The 25,341-nt window shown below is 42.5% G+C and overlaps 2 protein-coding genes, 1 long non-coding RNA gene, 1 other non-coding gene and 1 pseudogene across 4 annotated transcripts in view; 1 reads left to right on the top strand and 4 right to left on the bottom strand.

Moving 5' to 3' along the window:
* Window positions 1-17,048, bottom strand: part of TMEM185A (transmembrane protein 185A) — a 34,635-nt gene extending 17,587 nt beyond the window's left edge. Inside the window, exon 1 of the mRNA XM_039850917.1 lies at window positions 16,868-17,048. Within this exon, the coding sequence (XP_039706851.1) occupies window positions 16,868-16,905 (38 nt within the window). The 5' untranslated portion in view covers window positions 16,906-17,048. The remainder of the gene's footprint in view (window positions 1-16,867) is intronic.
* On the bottom strand, window positions 10,392-10,510 carry LOC120593214 (5S ribosomal RNA). Its single transcript, XR_005650314.1, has one exon. It is a non-coding gene; the product is annotated as a 5S ribosomal RNA (ribosomal RNA).
* A 52-nt stretch (window positions 17,049-17,100) lies between the features above and the next one.
* Window positions 17,101-18,182, top strand: LOC120593212 (uncharacterized). Its single transcript, XR_005650313.1, has 2 exons — window positions 17,101-17,373; window positions 17,474-18,182. It is a non-coding gene; the product is annotated as an uncharacterized LOC120593212 (long non-coding RNA).
* Window positions 18,183-23,182: 5,000 nt separating this feature from the next.
* On the bottom strand, window positions 23,183-23,301 carry LOC120593215 (uncharacterized; annotated as a pseudogene).
* A 488-nt stretch (window positions 23,302-23,789) lies between these two features.
* On the bottom strand, window positions 23,790-24,784 carry LOC120593213 (melanoma-associated antigen 10-like). The gene has a single exon (XM_039850920.1). The coding sequence runs from the start codon at window positions 24,782-24,784 to the stop codon at window positions 24,044-24,046; it is 741 nt and encodes a 246-aa protein (XP_039706854.1). The 3' UTR covers window positions 23,790-24,043.
* Between the last annotated feature and the right edge of the window lie 557 nt (window positions 24,785-25,341).

The raw sequence follows: 25,341 nt of genomic DNA, 5'->3' as shown, positions 1-25,341 counted from the left end.
TCATAGCATCAAATGCTTATATTAGAAAATATCTTCAGAAAATAGGAAGAGTAGGAAATTTTTTGAAAAATAAACAGAAGGAAGAAAATGATAAATAAAAGCACAGAAATCGATAAAATACAGTAAAAAGATATGAGAGAAAAATCAATACAACTAATAGCTGGTTCTTTTAAAAGATCAAGAAAATTGGTAAACCTATAGCCAGAGTGATCAGGAAAAAGTACACACGAATTACCAATACCAAGAATGAAAGAAGAGACATCACTACAAATCCTACAAACATTACAGAGATTAGAAGAGGATATTATGAACAACTTTATGCAAATAAATTATTTGAAAGAAAGACATTATCAAAGTACATACAAGAAGAAACAAATTCTTTTATATCTCTATATTCATTAAAGAAACTGAAATTGTAGTTAAAATCCTTCTCACAAAGAAAATGTCAGGCCTTGACAACACCTGCCAAACATATAAGGAAGAAACAGCACCATTTTCCACAAACTCTTGCAGAAAAAGATGACGGGGGGTGGGGGGAATTTCTCAGTTTATTTTATGAGGTCAGCATTACCCTGATACCAAAACCTGACCAAGAAAGTAAGCTACAAATGAGTATCTTCCACGAATGTAGATGCAAAAACCCTTTAAAACTTAAAGAATTGAATCCAGCAATATATAAAAAAGGAAATTACATTATGATTAAGTATGGTTTTGGCAATGATTGCCAGCTTGGCTTAACATTTGAAATCCATTAATAAAATTCACAGTATTAAAAGAATGAAAAAGAAAAAAAACATATGATTATCTCAATGGTTCCAGAAAAAACATTTGACATAATTTACTACCTATTCGCGATAAAAGCTCTAAACACATTAGGAATGTATGCTTATCCATGAAAAACATACAGTTAAAATGCTTAATGGTGAAAGACAATACTTTCCCAAGACTGTAAACAAATGTGTCCACTTCAATAGATCTATTCAGATTGTACTGGAGGTCCTAGCCACAGTGAAAATATAAGAAGGAGAACTAAAAGGAATGAAGACTTGAAAGGAAGGAGTAAATCTGATATTTGCAGACAACATATGACTGTCTATGTAGAAGATCCCAAATCATCTACTAAAAAAGCTATTAAATCTAATAATTGAATTTAGCAAAGTTGCAGGCTACAAAGTAAATGTACAAAAAATTATTGTATTTTATATGCTAACAATGAGAAATTGAACATTGAACTTTTTAAAACTATCATTTACTACAACTTTCCTATAAATCTAAATCTATCTTAAAATTAAGTTTATGAAAAAACTACTATTCGCAACAGCATCAAAATATGAAATACTCAGAAGTAAATGTAACAAAATATGTGCAAGATTTGTACACTGAAATCTACCAAACACTACCAAGAAAAATTAAAGATCTCAATAAACGGAGAGATATACCACATTTATAGATTAGAAAATTCAACATCGTTAAGATTTACATCCTGTATATTAGTTTCCTATGGGTCCTATAACAAATTACCACCAACGTAGGGGCTTAAAACAACACATTTATTCTCTTACAGTTTTGGAAGCCAGAGGTCCAAAATGGGTTTCACTGAGTTAAAATTAAGGTGTCAGCAGGGACCTGCTCCCTCCTGAACTAGGGGAGAATGCATTCCTTGCCTTTTCCAGTTTCTAGAGCTGTATTCCTTGCACTCCTTGGGCCTCTCCCTCCATCATCAAAACCAGCAGTGCGGCATCTTAAAATCTCTTTCTCTATTTCCATCACATTGCCTTTTCCTCTTAACAGTATCTCCTGCCTCATTCTCATATGGAAACCTATGACTTAAGGCCCACGGGGATAATCCAGGATACTCTCCCATCAAAAGATCTTTAACTTAATCACATATTTTGCCATATAAGGTAATTATTACCTTTTTGCCATAGAAGGTAATAGTCACAGGTTCCATGGATTAAGAAGTGGATATATTTGAGGTCCATTATTCAGTCTACCCTATTAATCAAATTATTCTAATGATTCAATGCAATCCCAATGAAAATCTGAGCAGCCTCTTCTATAGAAATTGACATACTGATTCTAAAAGTTATATGAAAATGCAAAGGACCTAGAATGGGCAAAACAATTGTGAGAAAGAACAAAGTTGGAGAACCTACACTACATGATTTTGAGGCTTACCATAAAGCGACAATAATGAAGATGATGGGTATTAGCACCAGGAGAGACATAGAGAACAGGACAGAGTCCAAAAACAGATCCATACATACATGGTCAGTTAACTTTTGACAAAGGTACCAAGGCAATTTAATGGAGAAACAATTGTGTTTCAGCAAATAGTGCTGAAATAACTAGATAGATGGAAAAAAATGCACCTAGACTCAATCTCGCAGCATATGAAAAATTTACCTGAAGTGGATCACAGACCTAAATGTAATCGCCAAAACTACAAAACATCTAGAAAACACAAGGGGAAAAATAATTGCCACCTAAGGTTAGGTAAATATTTCTTAGATGGGATATAAAATTGGTCTTCTTCAAAAATAAAAACTCCTACTCTCTGAAAGACAATTAAAAAAATGAAAAGCCAAGCCACAAACTGGAAGAACATATTCTGAAAACATATATCATACAAAGTACCTGTATCCAGTATACATAAAGGAGATTTACAACTAAAAAATAAGAAAACAATCTGATTAAAATAGCAGAAAAATGAGAACAGATGCTCCATCAAAGAAGTCATACAAAAGGGAAATAAGCACATAAAAAGATACTCGATATTTTCATACGTTAAAGAAATGCAAATTAAAGCAACAATGAGATGAAACTACACACTTACCACGATGGCTAATATTAAAATGGTCAATTTTGACAACTGTTGCTAAGGATATGGGACAACTGGAACCCTCATGCATTGCTGGTAGGAATGCAAAACAGTACAGACATTTTAGAAAATACTATTGCAGTTTCTTATAAAGTTAAGTACATACTTATTCTATGACCCAGCAATCCCATGCCAAGGTATTTACTCAAGAAAAAGAAAAACATATGTCTACCCAAACACCTATATTCAAATGTTCAGAGCAGCTCTACTTATAATAGCCACTGAAAACAACTCAAATGTCCATAAATTGGTGACCAGTTAAACCAATTGTGGTATATCTGCTCAATGGATTACTAATCAGCAGTAAAGAAGAACTAGGGATACATGCAACAGCATGGACCAACCTCAAAAGCACCATGCTAAGTAAAATAGCTCAGACTGAAAACATAATATACTGTATGACTCCATTTATTTGACATTCTGGAAAAGGCAAAATTATCGATACGAAAAACAGATCAGTATGGTTACCAGTGGCTGTGCTGGGGGAAAAGTTGACTAAAAAGGGATAAGAGGGAATATTTTTCAGCAGTGGAACTATTCTATATCTTTGGATGGTGGTTACACAACTAATTAGGCTTAGCATGGTGTGCTGAAATTACATGAGAAGCTTTGTCAAATAAAGAACTAATAATGTATTTGTATACATATATTTTGAATAGTAAAATGGATGTTCTAGAGATTATATGAAAATCACCAAGAGTCTACAGAGTTAAAGTTGCATATGTCTGTGCTTCCTATGAAACTTCTCCAATGTTTTGGCATGAATTAGATTTTACCACTTGCCATTTTATTCATTATATTCTTGCCAAGTGCACTGATATGTATGTTAGAATGAATCACAAAGTTTTTATGAATATGGTGGTGAGTTAGGAAAAGTAGACATTGTTAGGTTTATCCTCTGCTCTGTATCTGTGAAAATAATAGTAAAAACAAAACTTGACAATTTATTTTTAAGTTGTGTTAGAACTTAAGCTGTCTTAAAAAGTATAAAAGTGTATGGCTGCCTTTTGAAATACTTGATGCCTTGCCCTACGGGAGACTGCAAAGAACAAGGCCGTTTTAAAATCATATAAACAAATCGCTTAAATGCCACTTAAATGTTAATTGTTTGAAAAACCTTTTCAAGTTTTTTCCTTTGATATGAAGATAGGAAACACATGGGTAGGGAATGTTTGTTGGACAACTGTGTAGCTTATGATAGTGACTGAGAGGGAGCCTTCAAAGGAATTCAGATTGGTGGCGGTAGGCACTAAATTGAATGAACACTCAATTAGGTGGTGATATTCATTCCCTGGGTAGGAATGATGATACAGAAAAGCAAAGTTCATTGTCGACTGCATTATCATCAGGTCTGTAATCATGTCATTTTAGTGTTTTGTCATTTACAGTCACCGTTTGACTCTAATGCTTTTTGCAAGCATGTTTCATCTCCAGAAAAAAAAAAACATGGAGAGGACTCTGGCTTATTTTAGGATACTGGTTTCTGAAAGTGAATTTTCAGATCATACCTTTGGAACTGGATGATAATTTATAGAATTCTGAGAAATAACTTGATTCATGGAAACACTGGCAAATAATCAAGATAAACAAGAATTGATTGTGTGGGACTGAACTGAAGATGATTATAATTTTTTAATACTTTTTGTTTGAAATATTGCTAATTTTTAAGTTTTTTTTCTTTTCCAGATATAATGAAACTTGCCTCTTTGGGGCAGTTTGGTAAATTATGCCTTTGTAAGCAGTACTGAGATATTTACATTTTTCTCCCTACCTGATCCCTTCAGAATTTGGAAACTCAATATTATTTTCATGGTAATATGGCTGTTTGCATAGATTCAATAAGAATCTATTATCTTTATAATAGGACACGATTGAAAATTCCTGATAAGGCTTTGACTGGAATGTCATATTTGAAAGAGATATATATGCACAGACTCTGGATGTCACCAGAAGGCTTTATATTAATTCTTAAGATTGACTTTGGAAGCCAATAAAAGCCCCTTGGAAAAACAGCCTGGTACCTTGTTGATATGGTTCACAGCAGTCTTTCTAGGTAAGGGACGATGATTGTGTTCCTGGGAGATGGCAAAGGAAGAACCTCAAGATGTTTGGGGAACTTTGAGAACCTGAGGAGTTCACCCAATTCTATAAGTATTGCAGGCAAGGTCTGATGGCAAGGATGTGGCTTAGTCCCGTGAGGCTAATTGAAGTTCAATCTGGAGATTCCTTATGAAATTCCAGCAAAGCAGATTTAAGGGAGCCTATATGAGCAATTGCTATTCTTGCTGCACTTATGCAAATAACAGGCCGAGTTTATTGAAGCTAGACTTATGCAATGGATTAGTCTTAATTTGGCTATCTTTGATAAAAATGAGGGTGATTTTAGAGAAAAATCGTTTCAATAGAGACCATAATGTGCAATTGTGAATATTAGATTCTAGTTCGGTTAATTGTCTTTAAAGTTTTATTTTTCACTTGTGGACTGGACTGAATCCTGAAATTTTCTGGTGGAAGTGTTTGGCAGCAACCCTCTGAACTAGTGTTTCATTTTTTTCTTCCACCCTTTGCCTTGGAATTATTGAGAATTAAAACTGTTTTTTTTTTTTTCTGAGCCTTGCAATTGCAGACTACAACTGGACAATGATGTAAACTTGGGAGAAATCATCACAACAGCTCATGCTTGGACGATCTCAGTGACTGATATACTGCGTGAAAGCTTTCTTGAGTATATGATGACATCATCAGAGGCATTAAAGTTGCAGATCAGGAGAATGTCAGATTGGCACCACCTGCCTCATTATTTTTTATTTGTCTCATATTAGGATACAATTATCCTGACCTACTGCTGCTTCTACTGTTGCTCTGGTTGGTCTCTGCTTGTAAATTGAACACTCAGATTGCCCCCTCTAAGGCTCAGGGAGTATCTTGGAAGAAGTGGATGTGTGAGACTGAAAGAGCTTGATAGGAGGAATGCAAATGAGAGGGACATGAAGGGCAGGCAAATCTGACTCCATCTTACAATTAATCTTCTCTCTTGATTGAGATTGGAACCACTTGCTCTACTTCCCTCGAGACTGAGGGATGAACAAATAAAGGGGGAAATTGTAACAGGGTGGAATGTTTCTGCTTCTCTCCCAGATTCTACCTTAATTCAGGCCTACGTTTCTATAAATATGCTAATTGACTAGAGGAGTTCTACCTGAGACTTGAGTTGACTTCTGGTATAACAAACTGGGAACAAAAAGATCTGGAGATTTCTCACTCTTCTTTGGATCTTAACTCTTGCCCTGCCCCTTCTCCCTTCCCTGGATGTATAGGATACAGGAACTTGAGAGGTGGCTCTTAAGATGGATTTGAGAAAACTAGAAAGCTCCCATCTTCTCATTATGGTACCATTTTGAAAAATAAAATCTTTCTTTATTCCAAACTCTGATCTATTTAATATTAAATATTTGATGCAGTGAGTACATGGGCCTTGTGACTACACCAGCAATGAACTTATAGAAAATATTGGTTCATTAAGTAATAAAAATCTTTCAAATGTTGACACATTTCACTATACAATAGTAAAAATAAATCACATTAGTTATTATCACAAGCCACTTCATCAGAAATATTTCATGTATTGGGAGGCTGTCAACCTTATGGTGGTAGATATAACTTTTCAAAAATTGTGATTTTTCCCTTGAAAGCTCAAATTTTACCAATTGTAAAAAATGCCATTAGTTGTTTTCCTTGAAGTGACAAATTCACTTGCATTTTTGAGAAAATGACTGTCAAATACCCTAATACAAATAGCCACAGTTTCAGGTAAAACTGGTATTCCATGAAAACAGCAGCTTGCAACTCAGGCACACAAGTGTTTTTCCTTGAGTCAACCACTGCGCTTCAGCATACAGCAGACAGCTTTTATTCATTCTTCCTATTTTGTCACATGGAATATTAAAATAGATGTGTACTCAAGGGTCAAGAATGAAAGAGACTGGTATTTTTTTCTGATTTATCGAGGACATTCTTAAGTGAAGTTTTTTTTTAAGTACATTGTGGGGAAGACTCTAATGATGCCTAGTACAGTTTCGTGTCACCAGCCTGATTTGTGCTCAGGTTCTAGCAGTTTACCCACCACTGCTTTTGCACCATCAGTGCAAATGTCAACGCAGAGAAAGAGGCAAAGAAATGTCTTAGTGTTATTATGAAAATAATTTTGACCTCACGGACCCTTGGAAAGGCTCTCAAGGCTCCCTAGGGGTCTGTGGAAAATAGTCTGATAACTGCTGCACTAAATACATGTTAGTTATGTCAATGCTGAGAAACAAGAGGGGGCTTTTACAAGCTGCTATGAATAAGAAGGACTACCACTAAAAGATGGCAAGACAAGAACAACGTCATCCCCAGACTTTGGAGAAGAGAAAGGGGGATTCATAAGCTAACATATGGAGCGAGCACCACAAACAGAAAGTAACTAGCTGAGATGACTTTTTCTCACTGAAAGCACAGGGAGATATTACAAAATCTATAAAATCAGAACCCATTTGTCAACCAAATTTGGCTACACATATTACCAGAAACAATGGATTTGAAAACAGACTATTTAAAAGAAATAAGTGAATGAGAACATTAACGAATGCAAGGACAATGATAATCATAGGGTTTACAGGTAGAGAATATGCAGAGGTGCTTCAGATTATTAAAAAAAAATAGACAAGGTAGGGACAGGTAAATCCTGTAAGCTAAATTGGTTATCTTCCCTAAAAGAGATGTTTCTTATTTAATAGGAGTAGAAATAATGAAAACAGAAGTACCAAAATGTTTTAAATGTTGGAAAAGTGATTATTTTATTATTTTTGACATAAAGAGTTGTAGGTCTATTACATGAAAAATGAAAAATAGGAAGGAAACAAGATGAACTTACAAGAGGATAAATAATAGTACAAAAATATAATTCCTAATTCAAATATTAGGGTTAGAAAAACAGAAATAGGATGGAATGTCCATGTATTAGCTTTCTATTGCTGCCATACAAAATTGCGACCAACCTACTGGCTGAAAAAGCACAAACATATTATTTTTACAGTTCTGGATGTCAAAAATCCGAAATGGGTTTCATTGGGCTAAAAACAAGGTGTCATCAGGGCTGTGACCCTCCTTGAGGCTCTAGAGGAGAATGTTTTCCTATCTTACCAGGTCCTGCAGGCTGCCTCCTAGCTCTTTGGCTTATGGCCCTTGGCTCCAGTTTCAAAGCCAGCAGTGGTACGTCCAGCCCTCCTCACATTGACTCACTCTGACCTCTTCCTCCACCCTCTTCTACATTTAAAATCTGTGATAATGGGCCCAGCCAGAGGATCCAGAACAGTCTTCTTAGTTTCAGGTCAGCTGATTAGCAACCTCAATTCCATCTGTTGTGTTAATTTCTCTTTGCCATTGTAATGGAATATATTCCCAGGTTTCAAGGATTAGAATGAGGGTGTATCTAGGAGGTGGGATCATTACTCTGCCTACCACAGGCTGATAATAAGAAAGGTCACTTACTAGATTAAAAAATAAAATCTATATCTGTTGCATTTAAGAGTCACACTTACAACCAATGTGAAGTCAAACCAACTACAAGAAAGGAGATGACAAAGGTTTCTCATGCCTGGGTAAAAATAAGAGAAGCAGTTTACTAGTACAGTGATTTGATAAATTAGATTTCAAAGCAAAAAAATTAAAATACTAAAATGACTAATAAGGAAAATTTCAAAAATGAAAACCTAGCAACATGGCTATAGAATATGGAAATAATCTGACAAGTGTTATTTTAAAGATATATAGAGATATGTACATTGTGGGCTTCTACATGCCATCAAATCATGACAGATAAAGCAAAGTTCCTAAGGAAACTCTGGAAATGAACACTCAAGTAGATAAAAACAGCATGGTTCTAGCAAGAGAATAAAATAGGAGAACAAAAAATATATGCTTTCTTTACATGCACACAGATTTTTCCAAGGGGGAAAACAGGGTCACGGGGCACTGATATACAATAAACGCAAATTGAATTTAAAATATTAAAAAATTGTTTGAGTGCCTGAAATGTGGGGGATATACAAAGATGAGAAGAAAAAAACAACCTTGGCCCTGAAAATGCTTAAAGACTAACAAGAGCAGAGAGGGATGACTGATCAACAGTTAACTATATACACCATGGTAAACTGGTACATGGAAGATTCATTTCCCTGGGAGAACTGGGAAGGGCGGTAGGACTGCGGCAGTAGGTTGGGGAAAGGAAATTCTAGATGAAGAGGATAAGATTTTTTAAAGTAGGAGACAGCCTTTTATAACCCAGGAAGAGTACATCTTGTGAATTTAGGGGCGTGGGGTGCTGGGGAGAGAGGAGAAAAGGTACCTGAGAAAGGGAAAGGTAGGTGGGGGTAATATCAAGGTAAAGTCCTTCAAATTTATTAATAGGCAATAAGAAGCCACTGAAGATTTTCTGAGCAAAAGGGTGACAGAAGGTATAGAGGCATAAGTAGACTAATTGGTAGAGACTAGAGGCAGAAATTCTACACAATTCATAATAAACTGAAAAAAAAAAACCCAGACTATAAATGGCCTAACCACATGTATCTTTTACACATTCACTTGTTAAGCAGTGTAGTAGCACTGAAGAGATGATTTGTGCAACTTTATTTGCACCTCAGGTTCCTCATGAGCAAAATGCAAATAATATGACCTCTATCAGCAGGCAGGCAGTGCTGAGGTAAGAGCTACATAACTATCAGAAAGCACTTAACAGCAAGGCTTGGCGCCAAGCAGGTAATACTCATGAACATTAGTTTCATTCCTTAAATAATGACTAAACCAAGGATGAAACCCAACACTATCACAGAATGTTTAAAATGCTAATAATATACAACTGAAACATCAAAACACCTAGACTGTTGTCAAAGCAAAACTCAGAGAAAATGTACCCACTCCAAAAGTGTAAATAAAAGCAAAAAAGGAAAGAAAAAAAAGAGGCAAAGGGAAAACTAGTGAACTGAGTTTCTATCTAAGAAATTTAGGAGAAATAAAGGAGGCAAAATACAAAACTAAAAGTAGAAATGTAGACACAGAAACAGAATTGATAAGTAACACCAACAGCTGGTTCTTTGAAGAAAATGAAACTACAAAGTTGGTTTAAACAACAAATTAATACAATCAGAAAATTTAAAAGATGTAATTTATACATGTCTTTAATTGGGAGAAGAAGGAATAGTATCTCAACTATACCAATACATTTGAGAGCCAAGTAAAAAAGATGACTGCACATCAAATAGGAAATTCCAAACTTGACTGGCAAGAAAAGAATATGATGCAGCAACAGCACAGTGATAAGAAAATTTATTTAAAAAAAAAAGTCGGTCAAAGTCTAAACTACTTTGAGTTATTTTTTTATTTTTTTTTTTTTAGGCAAGGCAACCTATGGTTGACCTCATGGACTGCAAGGACCTTGACAGCTTACAATCCCTTATTTTTTTAAATTTTTTTATGTCTACAGCACCTGGTCTTCCTAGGTGGTCTCCCATTTAAGTACTAACTAGGCCCGACCCTGCTTAGCTTCCAAGATCAGATGGGATCGGGCTTGTTCAGGGTGGCATGGCCGTAGACTACTTTGAGTTATTTCTAAAGAAACATTCAGACCAGAGCCCAAGTATAAAAATAAACTGCCTAATTCTCCACCAACTAGCAAATGGAGGTTCCACCAGATATTCTGGCATCAGCCACTACTTCCTAAATTTCACTTTTCCAATTGCACCATTAAAATGGATTTATTCCATTCTCATCTGAATTGGTAATGATAGATAGTAAGCAATCACTAAGTAGTGTCACATGTGTGCAACTACAAAGCTAGTATCCTCTCTGAAATGTATATAGAACTTTGGCTTGAGGCTTAAATTCCCTCTCCACTTTGGGGTGAAAGGAAAGGGTTTCTAGGGAGGAAAGGAGCGAGGGAATATACCTAGTAAAGAGATGATTCTGTGAATTTAAGTTCTAGTATCTGTTTTCTGTAAATCAAAAGAATGCAACTGGACTCTTTTTAGACCCTTCAGTTTTCTCCAGTGAAAACTGCTGGCTTAACTGAAGCAGGCACGAGTGTACGCACATGGGTGCATGCATGCTCTGGGTGATACATCCCTGGGAGCATCTCTTAACACTTCAATGACTCCAACTGACGAAATGCTAACAGACACTCTCCCAAACTGTTAAAGGGACTGCGCCCCTCACATGGAGCAGAAAGTTACTGACAAAATTGAATGTCCTTTATTGGCGATTTTACCTGGTTTTATTAAGATGGAAAGTGTTTAAGAGCATCTAACCAGCAGATATAAAAAAGCATAAAGCCAAATAAAAACAAATCCCTCTTAAGGAGAACTAGAAAGAGCCCAGGCCTGCGAAAAGCTGTGTGGCCATGGGTGGGTTGCTCTCTACCTAAGCCTGTCTCCTTATCAGGCTGCTCATATATCAATTCATTAAGATAAGGAGATGTGAAAATCCTGTGTTAATAATCAATTTTACCTATTTTAGCTGCTGCTAGTATTATAGAAGAGAAAGGTTGTACCAATCTCGTTTAGCAATCATTTTTCTCACTATTAGGTCATAGGTGACAAAGTACAAATCATCAGTTATAAAGAGCCTCTCCCCAGAGTTCGATTCAAGGCTTTCATCTTAAATGCTAGTCACCTTGCACAAGCATGACCTATGATCATGCAAGGCAATTAGAAACCCCAAGCTCAATGTTGAGAAACTTAACTCCCAGAGTCCTAGGAAACCATCTAAAACTCCTCCATCCCTCTGTCTCTCCCTTACAACAAAGTCTCCAATGGTACATGTCTATTTGTACTCAGCATCATTCATCAGCACATTTATTGAATGCCTCAACATCCTGGCCTTCAAAGAACACACAGCCAAGAAAAATATGTGTAATTGCCAAGTAATGAGAATGGTATTTTTAAAACCAGAAAGTATGCATTCAAATGAGACTTGTCTCCTTTAAACAGTCCCCCTGGGAAGCAACACACTAATTTCACTTCATTACTCAAACCATCTTTGGAGCCAGCCTCCTGGAATCGCTTGAGAGCCTGCAGTCTGTTCTTATGAATATCCTCCATGCTGTCAAATCTTCCCTGAGAGGAGATTCGATTTTTTGGAAATGGCCAACACTCAGTCAGAGACAAGTGTAGTGAATAAGACGTGTGATCAAACTAGGTGGCATTATTTTGATTCAAAATAAAATATTACAAAGCAACAAAACTGATTTCCTTATATGATTTGTAATCTGACTCCAAAGGAAATGTCAGATGTGTAATAAGGAGTATGAGCAATGGAATAGATATATTGCTCTTTTCCCTAAGTAACTTGTTTGAAAGATACTACTCATTTGGATGCGTAAACTCTGAATAAAGTTTGCTTTGTTTAATCACTTACATCTCATAAATAGAAGGCTCCTTAGTATATTGGACCTACTGTGTCACAGGGGAGGGGCCCATCACTAAATTAGAGAGGCAGTATGGAATTCAGGAAAAAGCACAGGCTTCAAAAGGAGACCGACTAGCTTCAGAAGGAGACCGACCGACTTGCGTCAGAATCCTGACTTGGTCCCTTGCTCTCTGTGTGACTTTAGGGAAGTCACAAGGTCTCTAAGATTCTTCAAAACAACGTTGATATCTAACTCATAGGGTTGTTGTAAAGACTGGAGATAATAGATACAAAGCACCAATATTGTGCCAGGCAAGTGGTTGGTGCCCCATAAGTCACAGCTGTTATGAATAATAACCTCAGTATAAACAAGAGACTTTTCTTATGACAGGTGCTTTGAGATGACAGAGACAGGTAAATACACATTTGGGTGGTGAGTAGTTTGTTAACAGTATCAACATACACACAATGTTGTTTAAAAAAACAATATGTAAATATTTGCAGTAATTATAAACACTACATGAAGTATTTTTAAATCACATGAGGTATCACGTGCAGTGCTCACAGCACACTCACCTTTCACCACCATCTGAACATACCTGGCAGCCCCGTGACCCTGTACCTTGCATACTTTGTCCCTCCTAAAATGCCCTCCAGTCTGACGAAACCCTACAATTATATCCTTCAAGATCGAGCCATGGAAACTTCCCTGCCTGCTCTAGACAGAATTTGTGGCTCAGCTTCTGTGCTCCCACAGCATTGGGTTCCTGTCATGGAATGTCTCATCCTGTGTTGAATTTCAATTTCTCTTTCCATTTCTGCTTCTTCTGCTGGACTTGAGCATGGAGAGGGACTATATGCCATTTCTTTTTGTACTTAGAGCACCTATCACATCTCTTGGCACACAGCAGGAATTTGGGAGATGTTTGAGTAATGAATGCTTTAAATATACTTTACTAACAGACTGTTAAGGACTAGGTAGCTGCCTTTTTTAACAATGACCAGCAATCACATTTATTTTTCCTGACTTCGAGTAACAGATGACGTACACAGACTCCAGAGTGACTTTAGAAGTTGCAGCATATGGAAGTTTCTTAACACCATCAACCTCATCAGTACTCCATGTCCACTCAACAGAACCTGTAGGGTGGGGTACCGCAGTCTTTGTTTTAGTCCAGCACACCTGAGGGACGTACCGCACTCACTGCGGACAACTCAGAGTACTCACAGCCTTGGAACACTTCCTGGCTAGTGGGGCTGAAGGGCCTTCTCCGAGCCAGCAACTCCACAAGGTAGCAGAAAATCCCAATGCTCCACAGAGAGGGCAGGGTGCTGGCTTCATGCCACCTACTCCCAGATCTCTACCGCCCAGGAACACCTCAGAGTCAGAGTCTGCCATTCTGTATACTTGTGATAGTTTGCCAATTCAATGAATAGGGCTCCCTAGCTGTTAGGCAGCCTCAGGCATTCAAGGAATGACTTGGTGGGTCCAGTGTGTCTGTTTCAGCAAGTCTTAACCTGTGTAACTAAAAAGAAGTTCATGCTCAGCCAGTTCTGCGCCAGATGGAAATAAGCAGAGGGTCAGCTGGCAGCCCTGTGCATCTGAGTGTTGACACTTGTGAATCATTCTCTGTCACTGCAGTTTTTCAGAGCATTGGCAATACAGCAGGGGGTTCAGACTCACCAAGAACAAAAGTTTGGAAAGGAGATCTGGAGCCATGGCCCATGCCTTCAGACCCACCAAAACATGATAGTGACTATTTCTGTGACATGCATAATCCACAAACTAAAGGCAACCATGTTCTGCCTCAGTGTCATGGTCTTTTCTGTTTCTTCAATGAAATGACTGCATTCCAAAGGAGGGAAGAGCGTGAAGGGAAAGAGAAGCAGGCAACAGGCCATCAGGAAAGCAGTGATTGAAAGAATCAGCTCTAGATTGCTCTTATAGGCTCTGAACAGTAATTCACTCACTCATTCATTCCTTCCACAAATATTTCTTGAGCCAGGTATGTGGGACACCATAATGAACTGAGTCGTGGACCAGGCCCCATGAAGCTTATATATAGTAGGAGAGCATTTAGTAGGGGAGATAGGCATTAATCAAATAAACACACAGACAAATACAAGGGGACAAATAAGTGTTATTGTGGAGGAGTGCACCATGCTACAGAGATTGTACAAACAGTGATTAGTGGACCTGGTTGGGGAAGTCAGAAAAGCTTCCCTGAGCAAGTAACAAGTGAGCTGAGATGTCAAGGATAAATAAGAGTTAACTAGGTCCGAGAGGAGAATAGGAGAGGGAAACATTCCTGGTGAAGAGAACAGCATGTGCCAAAGTCCTGGGGTAGGAGAGAAGATGTTGAACTGGCTCTGAATTAGAGGCAGAGAATGAGGCAGCAGCAATCAGTTTTGAGGCCTTGGCACAAGGTATCTCCTGTCTATACCCCTGTTTGCTTTCTAGCTGTCTGGAAAGTCTTCCTCATCATGAAGCAAGACTAAAGAACAATGTCAAAAACTAGGTGTATCCATGAGGCATGACACACCACCAGCTAAAAAAATAAGACTTGTCAATATTACCCAGCCACTGTCTTAGCAGTCACCACAGTGAGGTAACACCGCTCACGCCCACTGACTCAACACTGCATCAGGAGAATGGCGCCCTATCAAAGATTTTTCAACTTTTCAGGTAGAGATGCATTTCAATCCCAGTAGATTTATAGTGTTGACGTATATGTTAATGATTCATTTAAATCTGTTTAGATATCTAACATTTTATTGTTAATTTTCATAGACCAAATTCTTTTAGTGGGGAGAAGCTACAGGGAAAAAATGGCTAAGGATGTTGCCCATGCTGCACTATTTTGCTTTGGCACGTCTGATAGCCAGTTAAATCCCAGGAGGCAGTTCCTTGTGGCTTAAAAATGATCTGCCACCTTAGAAAATAGTCCTGGAACTTTCCATGTGTAAAGCACTTTCAGTCAATCATTAATTTGGCCCCCCTATCCTGCTGAGAGGTTATGCTCATTCTACAGATAAAATGGACAGATAAGTTGAGTGGCCTAAGGACACAAAACAATTCAGCTTTTACTTATCTCTCTTATCACCCTCACCAAACAGGGCAGACACACAAGGCCTTTCCAACTCCAGCACCAATCCTTCTACCCTGTAGACCAGTCCTAACCCCTGGGAGCAGCAGAGGAAGGCACAGTAGTTTGTTTCCTATTACAGGCTCTCAACAAACTCCTCTATGCAGAGTGCCTTCAAGGCCAACAATAATAATGACTATACTGTGATTGGGATATTGGCATTGCAGATCAGAATATGAACTCGGTAGTGCTCAAAGGGGAATAAGAGCACCTAGGAAGTCACAATGGCTCACAGGTTAGAATATCACCATCCCTAAGGAGACTGCACTCCCAACACACACTCCCCCAAGACTTCCTTTCACCCCTCCCCAATGGCCCAGACAGTGGTCTCTTCAGTACAATACCTCACAGTGCTGTAAATCATCTATATACATGCCCTTCTCCACCCGCAAGCTGGGACCTCCCAGCATTGAAGCACCTGGCACAGGACCCAGCACACAAAAAGTTTATGAGTCCATGGCTTCCCTCCACCAAATAAGGAAAATAGGTACTCCCTTCCCAGAGTAGTAGACTTAGAAACTGATTGGCCCAACTCCTCCTGCTTCAGAAGAGCAGAGAATCACCCAGTTACACATGGCCTGGTCTCCAATCAGGTCTTCTGGCCCAGTTTAGTTCCCCAAATATTTCATAAGCGCGCACTCTTTGTCAGACTTCATGGGAGGTGCTGGGGATAGTGAGATGAGCAGGACATTGCTTCAGGACACTCACAACCTGGGGAGGAGACAGAGTTACACTTGGGCAAGTGCAAGGACAGACGTTTGATTCCTTGGCCAGTGTTCTCTCTCTACACTGTCCACTGGATATTCCGTAACTGGGAAATAGGACAGCAATATCGACTTCCCGCAAATAAACTTATAGGGAACACGAGAAAACGTGTATGGAAAATTGTCAGGCTCACCCCCAAAGGCATTATGTAAGGTACTGCCATACCCTGACACCGACTCCAAGGATTAAACGTTTCAGATATCTGTTCGACAAAGAAGCAAACAAGGGAAGGATGGGCTTATTTCCAAGGAAAAACTCAAGGGCTTCTGGGGGGATGAAGGGGAGGTGAGGGCATGTGAAATACTTGGCCCTGGTGCGGGGAATGGGAGTCAGGCAGCCAGGGTGCAAGAGGCTGGAAGGGAGAAGGGAAATTGGGACACCAGTGAAGGAGGGCAAGCCGAGAGGAAAGGGGTTCCCCTCGGGGCGCGAGGTTCTAGATGACACGGGGGACCGGGGTGCTGAAGGCACCGGGCGCCGGAGGAGGAAGCGGGCCGCCGCCGAGGCTGACAGGTTTCCCGGTGAGTCGCGCGCATCCGCACAGAGTCTCAGGCAGGCGCCCGGGGCCGCAGCTGCCCCGCCGCCCGCTGCACTATCGTGCGGGCCGCGCCTCTCCGGAGCGGAGCCTGCGGCGCCTCACCTCGGGTTGAAGTCCTGGAAGAGGCCCCTCAGGTTCATGGCGGAGAACTTCACCGCGGCGGCCTCCTCCTCCCCCCGCCCACCGCGCCGCGCAGTCTGCGCGTTACAGCGAGTTCATGGTGCCCGCGCCAGCCGCGTCCCCGCCGCCGCCGCCGCCGCCACCGCCACCGCCACCGCCGCCGCCGCGAGAAACCTGAGCCACCGCCTCTCGCCCCCCCTCCCCTTCCGGGCTTCCGTAAGGCGGCCACGCATGCGCCTGGCAGGCCCTGGGAAGCGTCGTGGGTCGCGCGGGTCGCGCGGGTCGCGCGTGACGCCACTCCCCAGCCCTTCGTCGCTGCACTGCCCTCGGAGGAGATGGACACGGGCTGGAGGCTGTGAGGGGCCAGGGTCGCAGAGCCGAATGGGGACGCTGACTAGGTGCAGGCCTGCGGGGAGGGAGCGGGCCGCCCAGGAGGCCTGCGGTGAGGTCTTCCAGGACGCCTCTCACCTTGGCCCGTGCAGCCTTCTGTAGGTTTCCCTTAATGATCGCAGAGCCTCGGGGGCGCGGGGCGGGTAGGTGATATGTTGGCCAGGGGTGATACATTGCATTTTGGCGATTGCATTCCAGGTTTCACCTGTCAGAGCCGTCAGTGACTCCAAAGTCTGTTTTTCAACTTCTCTCCCAAGGCCCAGTGCAGCTCAAGGAGATACGCTGCCCTTCCAAACTCAGGTTCTCCTGCACCAAAGTCATCTTCCCTCCCAACCATCTTCCCCTCCTGGTTGCCTCTCCTTTGGCTACAGACCTATTCACTGGCCAGGGCGGTGGGGGAGGGGAGTCACAGCATGTGATCTAGTATACCTTCTCAACTTTGGGCTGATTTAAGAGTTTTCTACAAATACAGCAATACTCTAGACATTAGTCTGGTATCATGGATAACTGTTACAATGGCAGAGTTTCATGAATGGCAATTTTATATGAGTTAGCCCTGAGGGGGGTAACTTGAGAAGATCACAATTATTACAGTTCATACTATACCATAAAAGATTACCTTTCTTCTGAGAACTTGAAAGCATTTCACAAGTGGTAATTAGGCTTCCCAAACCCACTGAGGAATGGATATTATTATATGACCTGTTTTTGAGGATGACTAACCTGAATCAAGTTTGTCAGCTGACCAAGAACCAGGACCCTGTCTCAGAAATTTTGGTCCAACTCCCCTGCCCATCCTCCATGTGGAGTCCAGTGTCTACCCCTGAGGAGGTTCCTAATGAACATTTGAATACAGGAGCTAAAGCCAAGACACAGAGAAGCTTGTAGGAAATTCCCTGGGCCACCAGCTAGTAAGGATGTCAGAGCAACGATGCAACTTGGTCTGGTTGAACTTGCAGCCCACATTCTGCTAGAAAGAGGGACTTGCCAGTAGTTAGATAGGCCAGCACCATCTTAATTGCAGGCAGCCTCACTCCAGAAAGACATTAAGGAGTGAGATTGTTCATCTGCTAGGACACTTAAGTAATGGGCACTGTTGCCCTTTCAAGAGCTTCACAGATAGAGACCAGGCAGGCTGCTTGGAGTCCAGAGGCTCGAGGACAGGTAGCTTTTAGTGACGTCCCAGAAAGTCCCGGAGTTGAACCTCTGCTCTGCAGGCCCACAGTTGGCCCAGAGATGACCGGTCTGGGGGCTGCCCAGCCCAGGGAATAGGACATAGATACACAACAACCTCCCAATGTATTCCTTTGCTCTGGCAAGCCAGATTGCCAAGGGGAGCACACAAGCCTGTCCATGAGGGTATATGAGAGCAATGGGACTACCCCAAGGCCTCACATCCCAATCTTCAGAAGTAGATGTACATAGACTGCTTCAATTTCACTGAAGGCACAGCCCAGTAATCTGGTGCTCTCATGGAAAGCAAGGTTGTCCTGTGGCTCACTCTCATGGGCAGGCTGGACATCAGGCATGTAACCAGCCAATACTTCACAGCATAGTGCCCATGGGGTTGGTAACTGTCATACATCCAAGTGAGGATGAGGTCCATGGGGCCCTTTTGGACAGAACATCTGTCTTGAGTGCAGGACAAACATGGCTTTGCCACTGATTATGTCTTGCGAACATTCCTTGGTGTCACACCCTTCATCCTGCCACCAACCTATCTTTATGCCTGGTCCCAGCTCAGGGACCAAGGACAGGTGGAGACCCACAACCAATTACTTGCTCCTGAAGGTCTCAGGATAGCCGCCAGGGATATTTGCCACAGAAGAAGGCAGGCGGGAGGCAGGCAGAAGGTCAGTGCTTTACCAAGGAGGCTGGAGTTCAGAGCAGGCTGTAGACCTGGCAGGGGAATAGGAGCTTTTCAAAGGAGCATGACCATGGCTGAGACACATCATATCAGCCACTCAGGGGGCAGGCTCAGGGCACCTAGAGAATGTCAGAACCTTCCTGCTGTTGGGCAGGGTGGCTCCTATGTGCTCTGCCCCACCCTGGTCAGGAGTGGCTAGGGACCTGGGTGGTGTTTGCCTACACAGAGGTTGCTTTACATGATGCCACACCCTGGAAATGCCTCCCTGAAGGACCTGAGGGATGCTTGGGAAGTCCCAGTTGCAGCCACTCTGCAGCCCATAACCTACTTAGGTGAGCCTGGCCCACGCCAGTCAGTTCCCTCCAAAACTGGGCCTGCAGTATCCCTACTTCCAACCCGCAATGCCCCACAGGGTTTCTGGTCCGGGGACTTGTCCCAGGAGCACCCATTTCATGCTGTGGTCCAGGGCTCTAGCTCACCTCCAGCTGCATCTACCCCCATGTCCCTCCCCATGCCAACCCAGGGCAATCCAGATAGGATCTGGCAGGTGCTTGATCTTCTGCCTTTCCTGGGACATCTGACCCCCTTCACAACCTGCATCCTGGGACCTCAAAGCCTTCACCTGCCCATGTCCTCTCCAAATCTTCAGTTGAGTCTGGGGGTGTCTAGGGCCTGAGAGAGCATCCTGATGACCACCTCTGTTATCTGCTACAGCATTTTGTCTGCTCAGACTGCCTGTTTGGGATTCAAAGTTCCCAGCCAGTTCTGTAGACAGCTGACAAGACACCCCTGCCCTGCTCTCTGCCTCTGCCCCACACAGCAAAACCTCATAGTCACCTGAACAAGGCCATCAGTTCAATCAAACATTTGGGCGTCGCAAAGGGAATGATTTGAAAATAACTCATATTCACAGTGATTAGTCACACATACACATGGCAATGATTATTATTTACTGGGCACTAGGAGACTAAGCAAGAAGATACATCGCATTCTGTCAACTCTGCCTGAACCACACTGTCCTGAAAGGGAATTTCCTTCTGGGGACTGTCAAGTGAATATAATTGCACATGAACATCAGCACCAGGGTCTGAGCGGTTGTCCATGGGGACACAAGTTATGCAGACTGAGGCCAGTGTGGAGAGAGAGCATGCAGTGCGGGCAGCAGTGATAATGGGGGCACCAGTAGGAGGACACCTCCTTTCCAACATGGCCAGCTGGCTGCTGGCCTCCTCATCATGACTCATCACAGCACTGAGGACATTAATGGAAGCAGCACAGGAGCCTAGGGTGCAAAGGGCATGCAGGAGTTCTTGCAGCCAGCTCTCTGTGGGCCAGCTCCACTTTCAAACACTGCCAACCCTGCCCAGGGCCTTAAGGGCACACAATCTGGCATCTCACATCTAAGGGGCAAATGTGCATGATTTAAGTCCCTGGGTGATGACACAGAGTGCTCTGTGTCTGCGTTGTCATGGCTTGAGAATGAATCCATGGACCCTGTGGTGCCTTCTATAGAAATGGCTGTGACAAACAATGCTTCTACTCAAACATCGGTGGCAATGGGTCATGACACAACCCTTCCTAAGTATAAGGATGGAATGTAGTGTTCCCATTTATCCAGGGAGGAGAGGAAGACGACTTCATGCCTCTCCAATCGAAAGTTGCATAGTAGATGCTCATCAAATAGCTGCTATAATTTATGACAAAATCCCCTTCATTTCTGGCAGGAGTTTCTCAGAAAATCACATTTCCCTTGAAATTCAATACCTTTTTCCAATGCCCCCCTACTTTTTGGCAGGTACTTCAAGTCCAGGGTCACATCTAATTTTCAAATTGTTTTATACATCTCAGCAGGGAGGGAGCACCCTCTTCACTCTAGAGGACCTTTCTGCCTCTAAAATTTCATGGGGCTATGAGTTTTCTCCTTCCTTTTGATTCAAGGCCACTATGTTCACCTGTGAGTCTCTGCACCTTCTGCATTTCTGAATGTGCAGAGACACTGGGACAGGTGATACTAGTCACATGGCAATCCAGGACTTCCCTGTAGGAAGGTACACTGACAGGACATTGTGGAAGGATGATTCTTTTTCTTTTCTTTTTTTTTTTTTTTTATAAATCAGATCTAGCATGTCCACCAAAGAACAATTTTTCACTTCCTAGGAGGTCTCAGGGTATTTGAAATTCGGGTTCAGTAAATGTTTTCTCCACAATGATTTTCATATCATTCCTTACCTATAACTCATGAGGGAGCCTTTGCTTTATGACAGCCTAGGGAAGCTAATCTATCTGTGTATGTGTCTAGAGGCCATTTTCAAATAAAATACCACATTAAAATCCTACTGCAAATGTCTGGATGGTTTCCAAAACCCTCTCCCTAACTTTACAACCCCAAAACAACAATGAGTAGATTATAGGCCAAATCAGATTCTATTCACCATCCACTGGAAAAATTGGTATTTCAATACTCTAGTGGACAAAGGTGTCTAAAAGTCACTGTCCAATGTGACCTTTTATATCAAAGGAAGTGTTTTCATAGAGAGCTTCCAGGGTTAGTAGTAGGATAGCAAGGGGACTTCTATAGAGAAAAGGCATGCTCTCTGTCATGGGGAGGACAGGTGTTTTTGAGCTGTTCCACTGGAAGAAGGGCACACTGTCATTCTATGTGCAGGTATGTCTCACTTACCCTAGTGTCCCCTCTACTAACACAGGGCCTTCCAGAGGACAGAGGCCCAGAAGAAGCAGCAGCTATCAGGCCAGGTTCAGGAGTTGGACAGGAGAGTACAGGAATGAAGACCAGGGAAAGGGTGCTGTCAGGCGGGATAGTGCTGGGGCTGGACAGAAATGCCAGTACCTGGGCAGAGTCAGCTCTGAGGAAACCCTAGGGCTCTGGCAGGAGGACCTGAGATGAAGAAAAGACACGGACTATACATACATCCTGTTTGATTCACATTCTCACCTTTCTACCTTAGGGCTGCTTTCAGTAATGTGAAAATGGAGACCTGACTTTTTGTCTCTTAAGAGATATTATGGAGTGGTGAGACACAGAAGACCAGGAACAGCGGGGCTGAAGATAAGTTCAGAGCAGACTTCTCTTTTACTAGCCTTATGATCTTGGGAAAATTAGCAAGCACTATGAGCCTTAGGTTTTTCATCTGCAAAGTGGGTTTGATAAACTTTTTGTAGGACTATTGGAATGTAGGCGATATATTAAAATGCATCACAACATGCCTGGCATATACTGGATCTTTAATGATAGGTAGTCATTTTTAGTATTATGTTGACCCTAGATCCCACCACTCCTTCCTCTGGAATTTTTTTTCCTATGATATATCAGAGAAGTTGGGCAATTTCTCTCCTAGAGGCTAAATTATTTGATTTGGCTATGAGGTCTTCCCAGCAAGGTAGAACTAAAAACACCCCAGAATTCAAGTCAAAGACCAACTCTATTTTCCCCATTTGCAGCTTCTCTACCATCCAAATCACTACTTTCATGCATTTCATCTCCATGGAAATAAGGTCCTTGCTTAGAATTGGACAATGACACTCAATGTAGGCTAAATAAATTGTCATTTTAGTGGAGGTTGTTCTGGCTTTCCCAGGACAAATACAAGACTGTCCAGTGACATCATGATTTCAAGGACCAAGACCCTGATTCATCAGGAAATACTTGAAGATAATGGGGATAAAACATCTTGTTCTCTGTATTCGAATACACTGGGGAAAAAGTGCAGGACATCTTCACTATGACTAGCTGGAGATTCTCCATGATCCAAAGGGAACTTCTTAAAGCAATTTTCCATTTCAGACATTACTCTTATATCCAAGACACACCATCTTCCCAGTCTGGCAAGGTCACTCCCCGCTTCATTATAATCAATCCCTGCAGAAGAAATCACAGTTTCCCAAAGCCCCAAACAGCCTGGACTCAGGCTATTTATTTATTAAATTATTGATTTATTTATTTTAGGTGAGACAACCCTTGGTTGACCTCACAGATTGCAAGGACCTTGTCAGTTTACAATCTTTTATTTTTTTATTTTTTATGCCTACATCACCTGGTCTTCCTAGGCGGTCTCCCATCTAAGTACTAACCAGGCCCAACCCTGCTTAGCTTCCAAGATCAGACGGGATCGGGCTTGATAAGGGTGGCATGGCTGTAGACAGACTCGGGCTATTTAAAATTGACTACTCGCCCCTGGAGGCCTACCTCATCTCCCCTTCTTTGACTTGTTCTAGAGGACTTAGGGGACACCTCAGCACCTTCCTTATATGACTGCAGGCCCTACACAATCGCTCTGTGCGTGGGTCTCTCCTGCTTATCCTAGTCTCCTCACCACCAGCACAGGGCCTTCCAGAGGACAGGGGCTCAGTGAAAGTGTGGGGAATAAATGAACCTCTGAGCCAGCGTCTTCTTTATTCCCATGAAATGCCTCCCACTTTCTCGAATGAACCAAGCAAATCCAGGTATATATAAATGTTTCATGGAATGACAAACGAGAAAGAATAAAATACAGGAATTAACATTTTATATCTGTACTTCCTGACCACCTTGGATTTACTGGTGAGTTCTTTCAAATTTCTATGGAAATCGTGTTCCAATGTCATGTGATCTAGTTCAGGATCAGAAACTAGGATGGAAGGTGTCCCAAACTGTGTTACATAGTGGCAAAACTCTCACTCTTGGACAGGTTAGTGAAAATACATGTATGGTCAACGTCACGCACAAACTTAGATTCAGAAACTGTTTACAACAACTATTAGAAAGACCAACATTTGAAAAATTGATAAAGAAAACAAAGTTCAATTTCTAAATCATCACAGGACCCCAAAGATCCTACAATACCCCCCACCCCTCACCACTGGCCCTGGGACCAAACCTGAATAATGCCTGCTGCAAGTGTGGCTCAGGACATCTCTTCCTCATCATTCTCCACCCCTTTGGATAGATTTAGGAAGAAACTGAGATCCTTGCTATTTATCCTGAGCAAATAATCCAGGAAATTGAACTTGGTGGTTACAGCATGGGCCCTGGGACCCCACAGGAACTCATAGCGAGCAGGATCGCTGTTGGCAACCTGCCTGTACTCCACATACTGTTCCTGCACCCAAACACTAGTGATGAGCTCCCTGGGCTCCCCATAGATGCAATGCTCCCTCCCATCGTGCACCCCCATGCCATTCAGGGCTTTCCAGACTTCCTCCTCAGGGGCACAGTCGCCCTCCACGAGAATCACACACAGGAGCATGACCAGGAGGCCGGTGTTGGGCAAAACGGGCCCTTCGCCCACCATCGCATCATAGGTGAAGCCCCCAGTGGTGACCAGGAAATAAACGCCGTCGCTGGGGTCCACTTCCTTCACCTCAATGCCAAAGAGCAGACTCAGGCACTGTGAGGCTCGGCCAAAGATCTCAGGGAAGTGGTCCTGGTGCTCCTTGATGACGCGACTCAGCATTTCTGACTTGGTGGTCGGCTCCCTTGCACGATACTTCAGCAGCAGGAACCTCACCAGGTCGAACACCTTGCAACGCAGTGCCTCTCTAAGAAAGGACTCAGCGTTTCCCGGGTTCTGCCCGGTGCTTGGCCCCTCCCCAACTTGATTGCTGGAATTCTCTTCCTCGGATGGGCTCATTGGAGCGGCCTCCATGGCAGCTGGCAAGGGACCGGCACCCTGTGGGCTATGGGGGGGACTAGGTGTCATAGCATCAGGCACCTCATCTGGGCTATCAGGAAACAACACAGAGGGGGTGGAAGATACGGAGGAAGAGGGGGACACGGTATTATTCTCCTCTTCGGACACTAATAGCAGCTCCTCGAACAGGTTTTGGTTCTCTATTGGAACCAGACGATCGTCCCCATGCTTGGAGAGCTCATTCATCTGACTGAGAGGCATGGTGACTGTTGATGAGACAGCGACAGAGGAGTGTGGGCGGACGGTGGTCGGTGGGGACCCACGCCTGGGGGAGAAACAGAGTGTGAGCGACCTCACCTGAGAAATGCACCTCAGGCGGCTCTGAGGAAGGCGACTTACAGGTCTCCTCTTTAGGGTGCTCTCGGGCCTCACAGCACTCTCCCGTTGGGGCGTCCCGTCCGCTAAGAACCTGAAGCAACAGGTGAGACGGCTCCTCAGGGTACAGCTGGCACAGTCCTTGCTCGTGGGCTGACAGTATGGTGGGTAGATTTGGAGACTGTGGGGTCTCCTGT

This window comes from Pteropus medius, unplaced genomic scaffold, assembly GCF_902729225.1.
Source record: "Pteropus medius unplaced genomic scaffold, Ma_sr-lr_union100, whole genome shotgun sequence".
Classification (NCBI taxonomy): domain Eukaryota; kingdom Metazoa; phylum Chordata; class Mammalia; order Chiroptera; family Pteropodidae; genus Pteropus; species Pteropus medius.
The sequence above is the reverse complement of the archived record's forward strand: the minus strand, read 5'-3'. Positions and strand labels throughout refer to the sequence as shown.

Excerpts from the sequence above, each read along its gene's own strand:
- LOC120593213 (XM_039850920.1), bottom strand. The coding sequence starts at position 24,784 with ATGGAGGCCGCTCCAATGAGCCCATCCGAGGAAGAGAATTCCAGCAAT.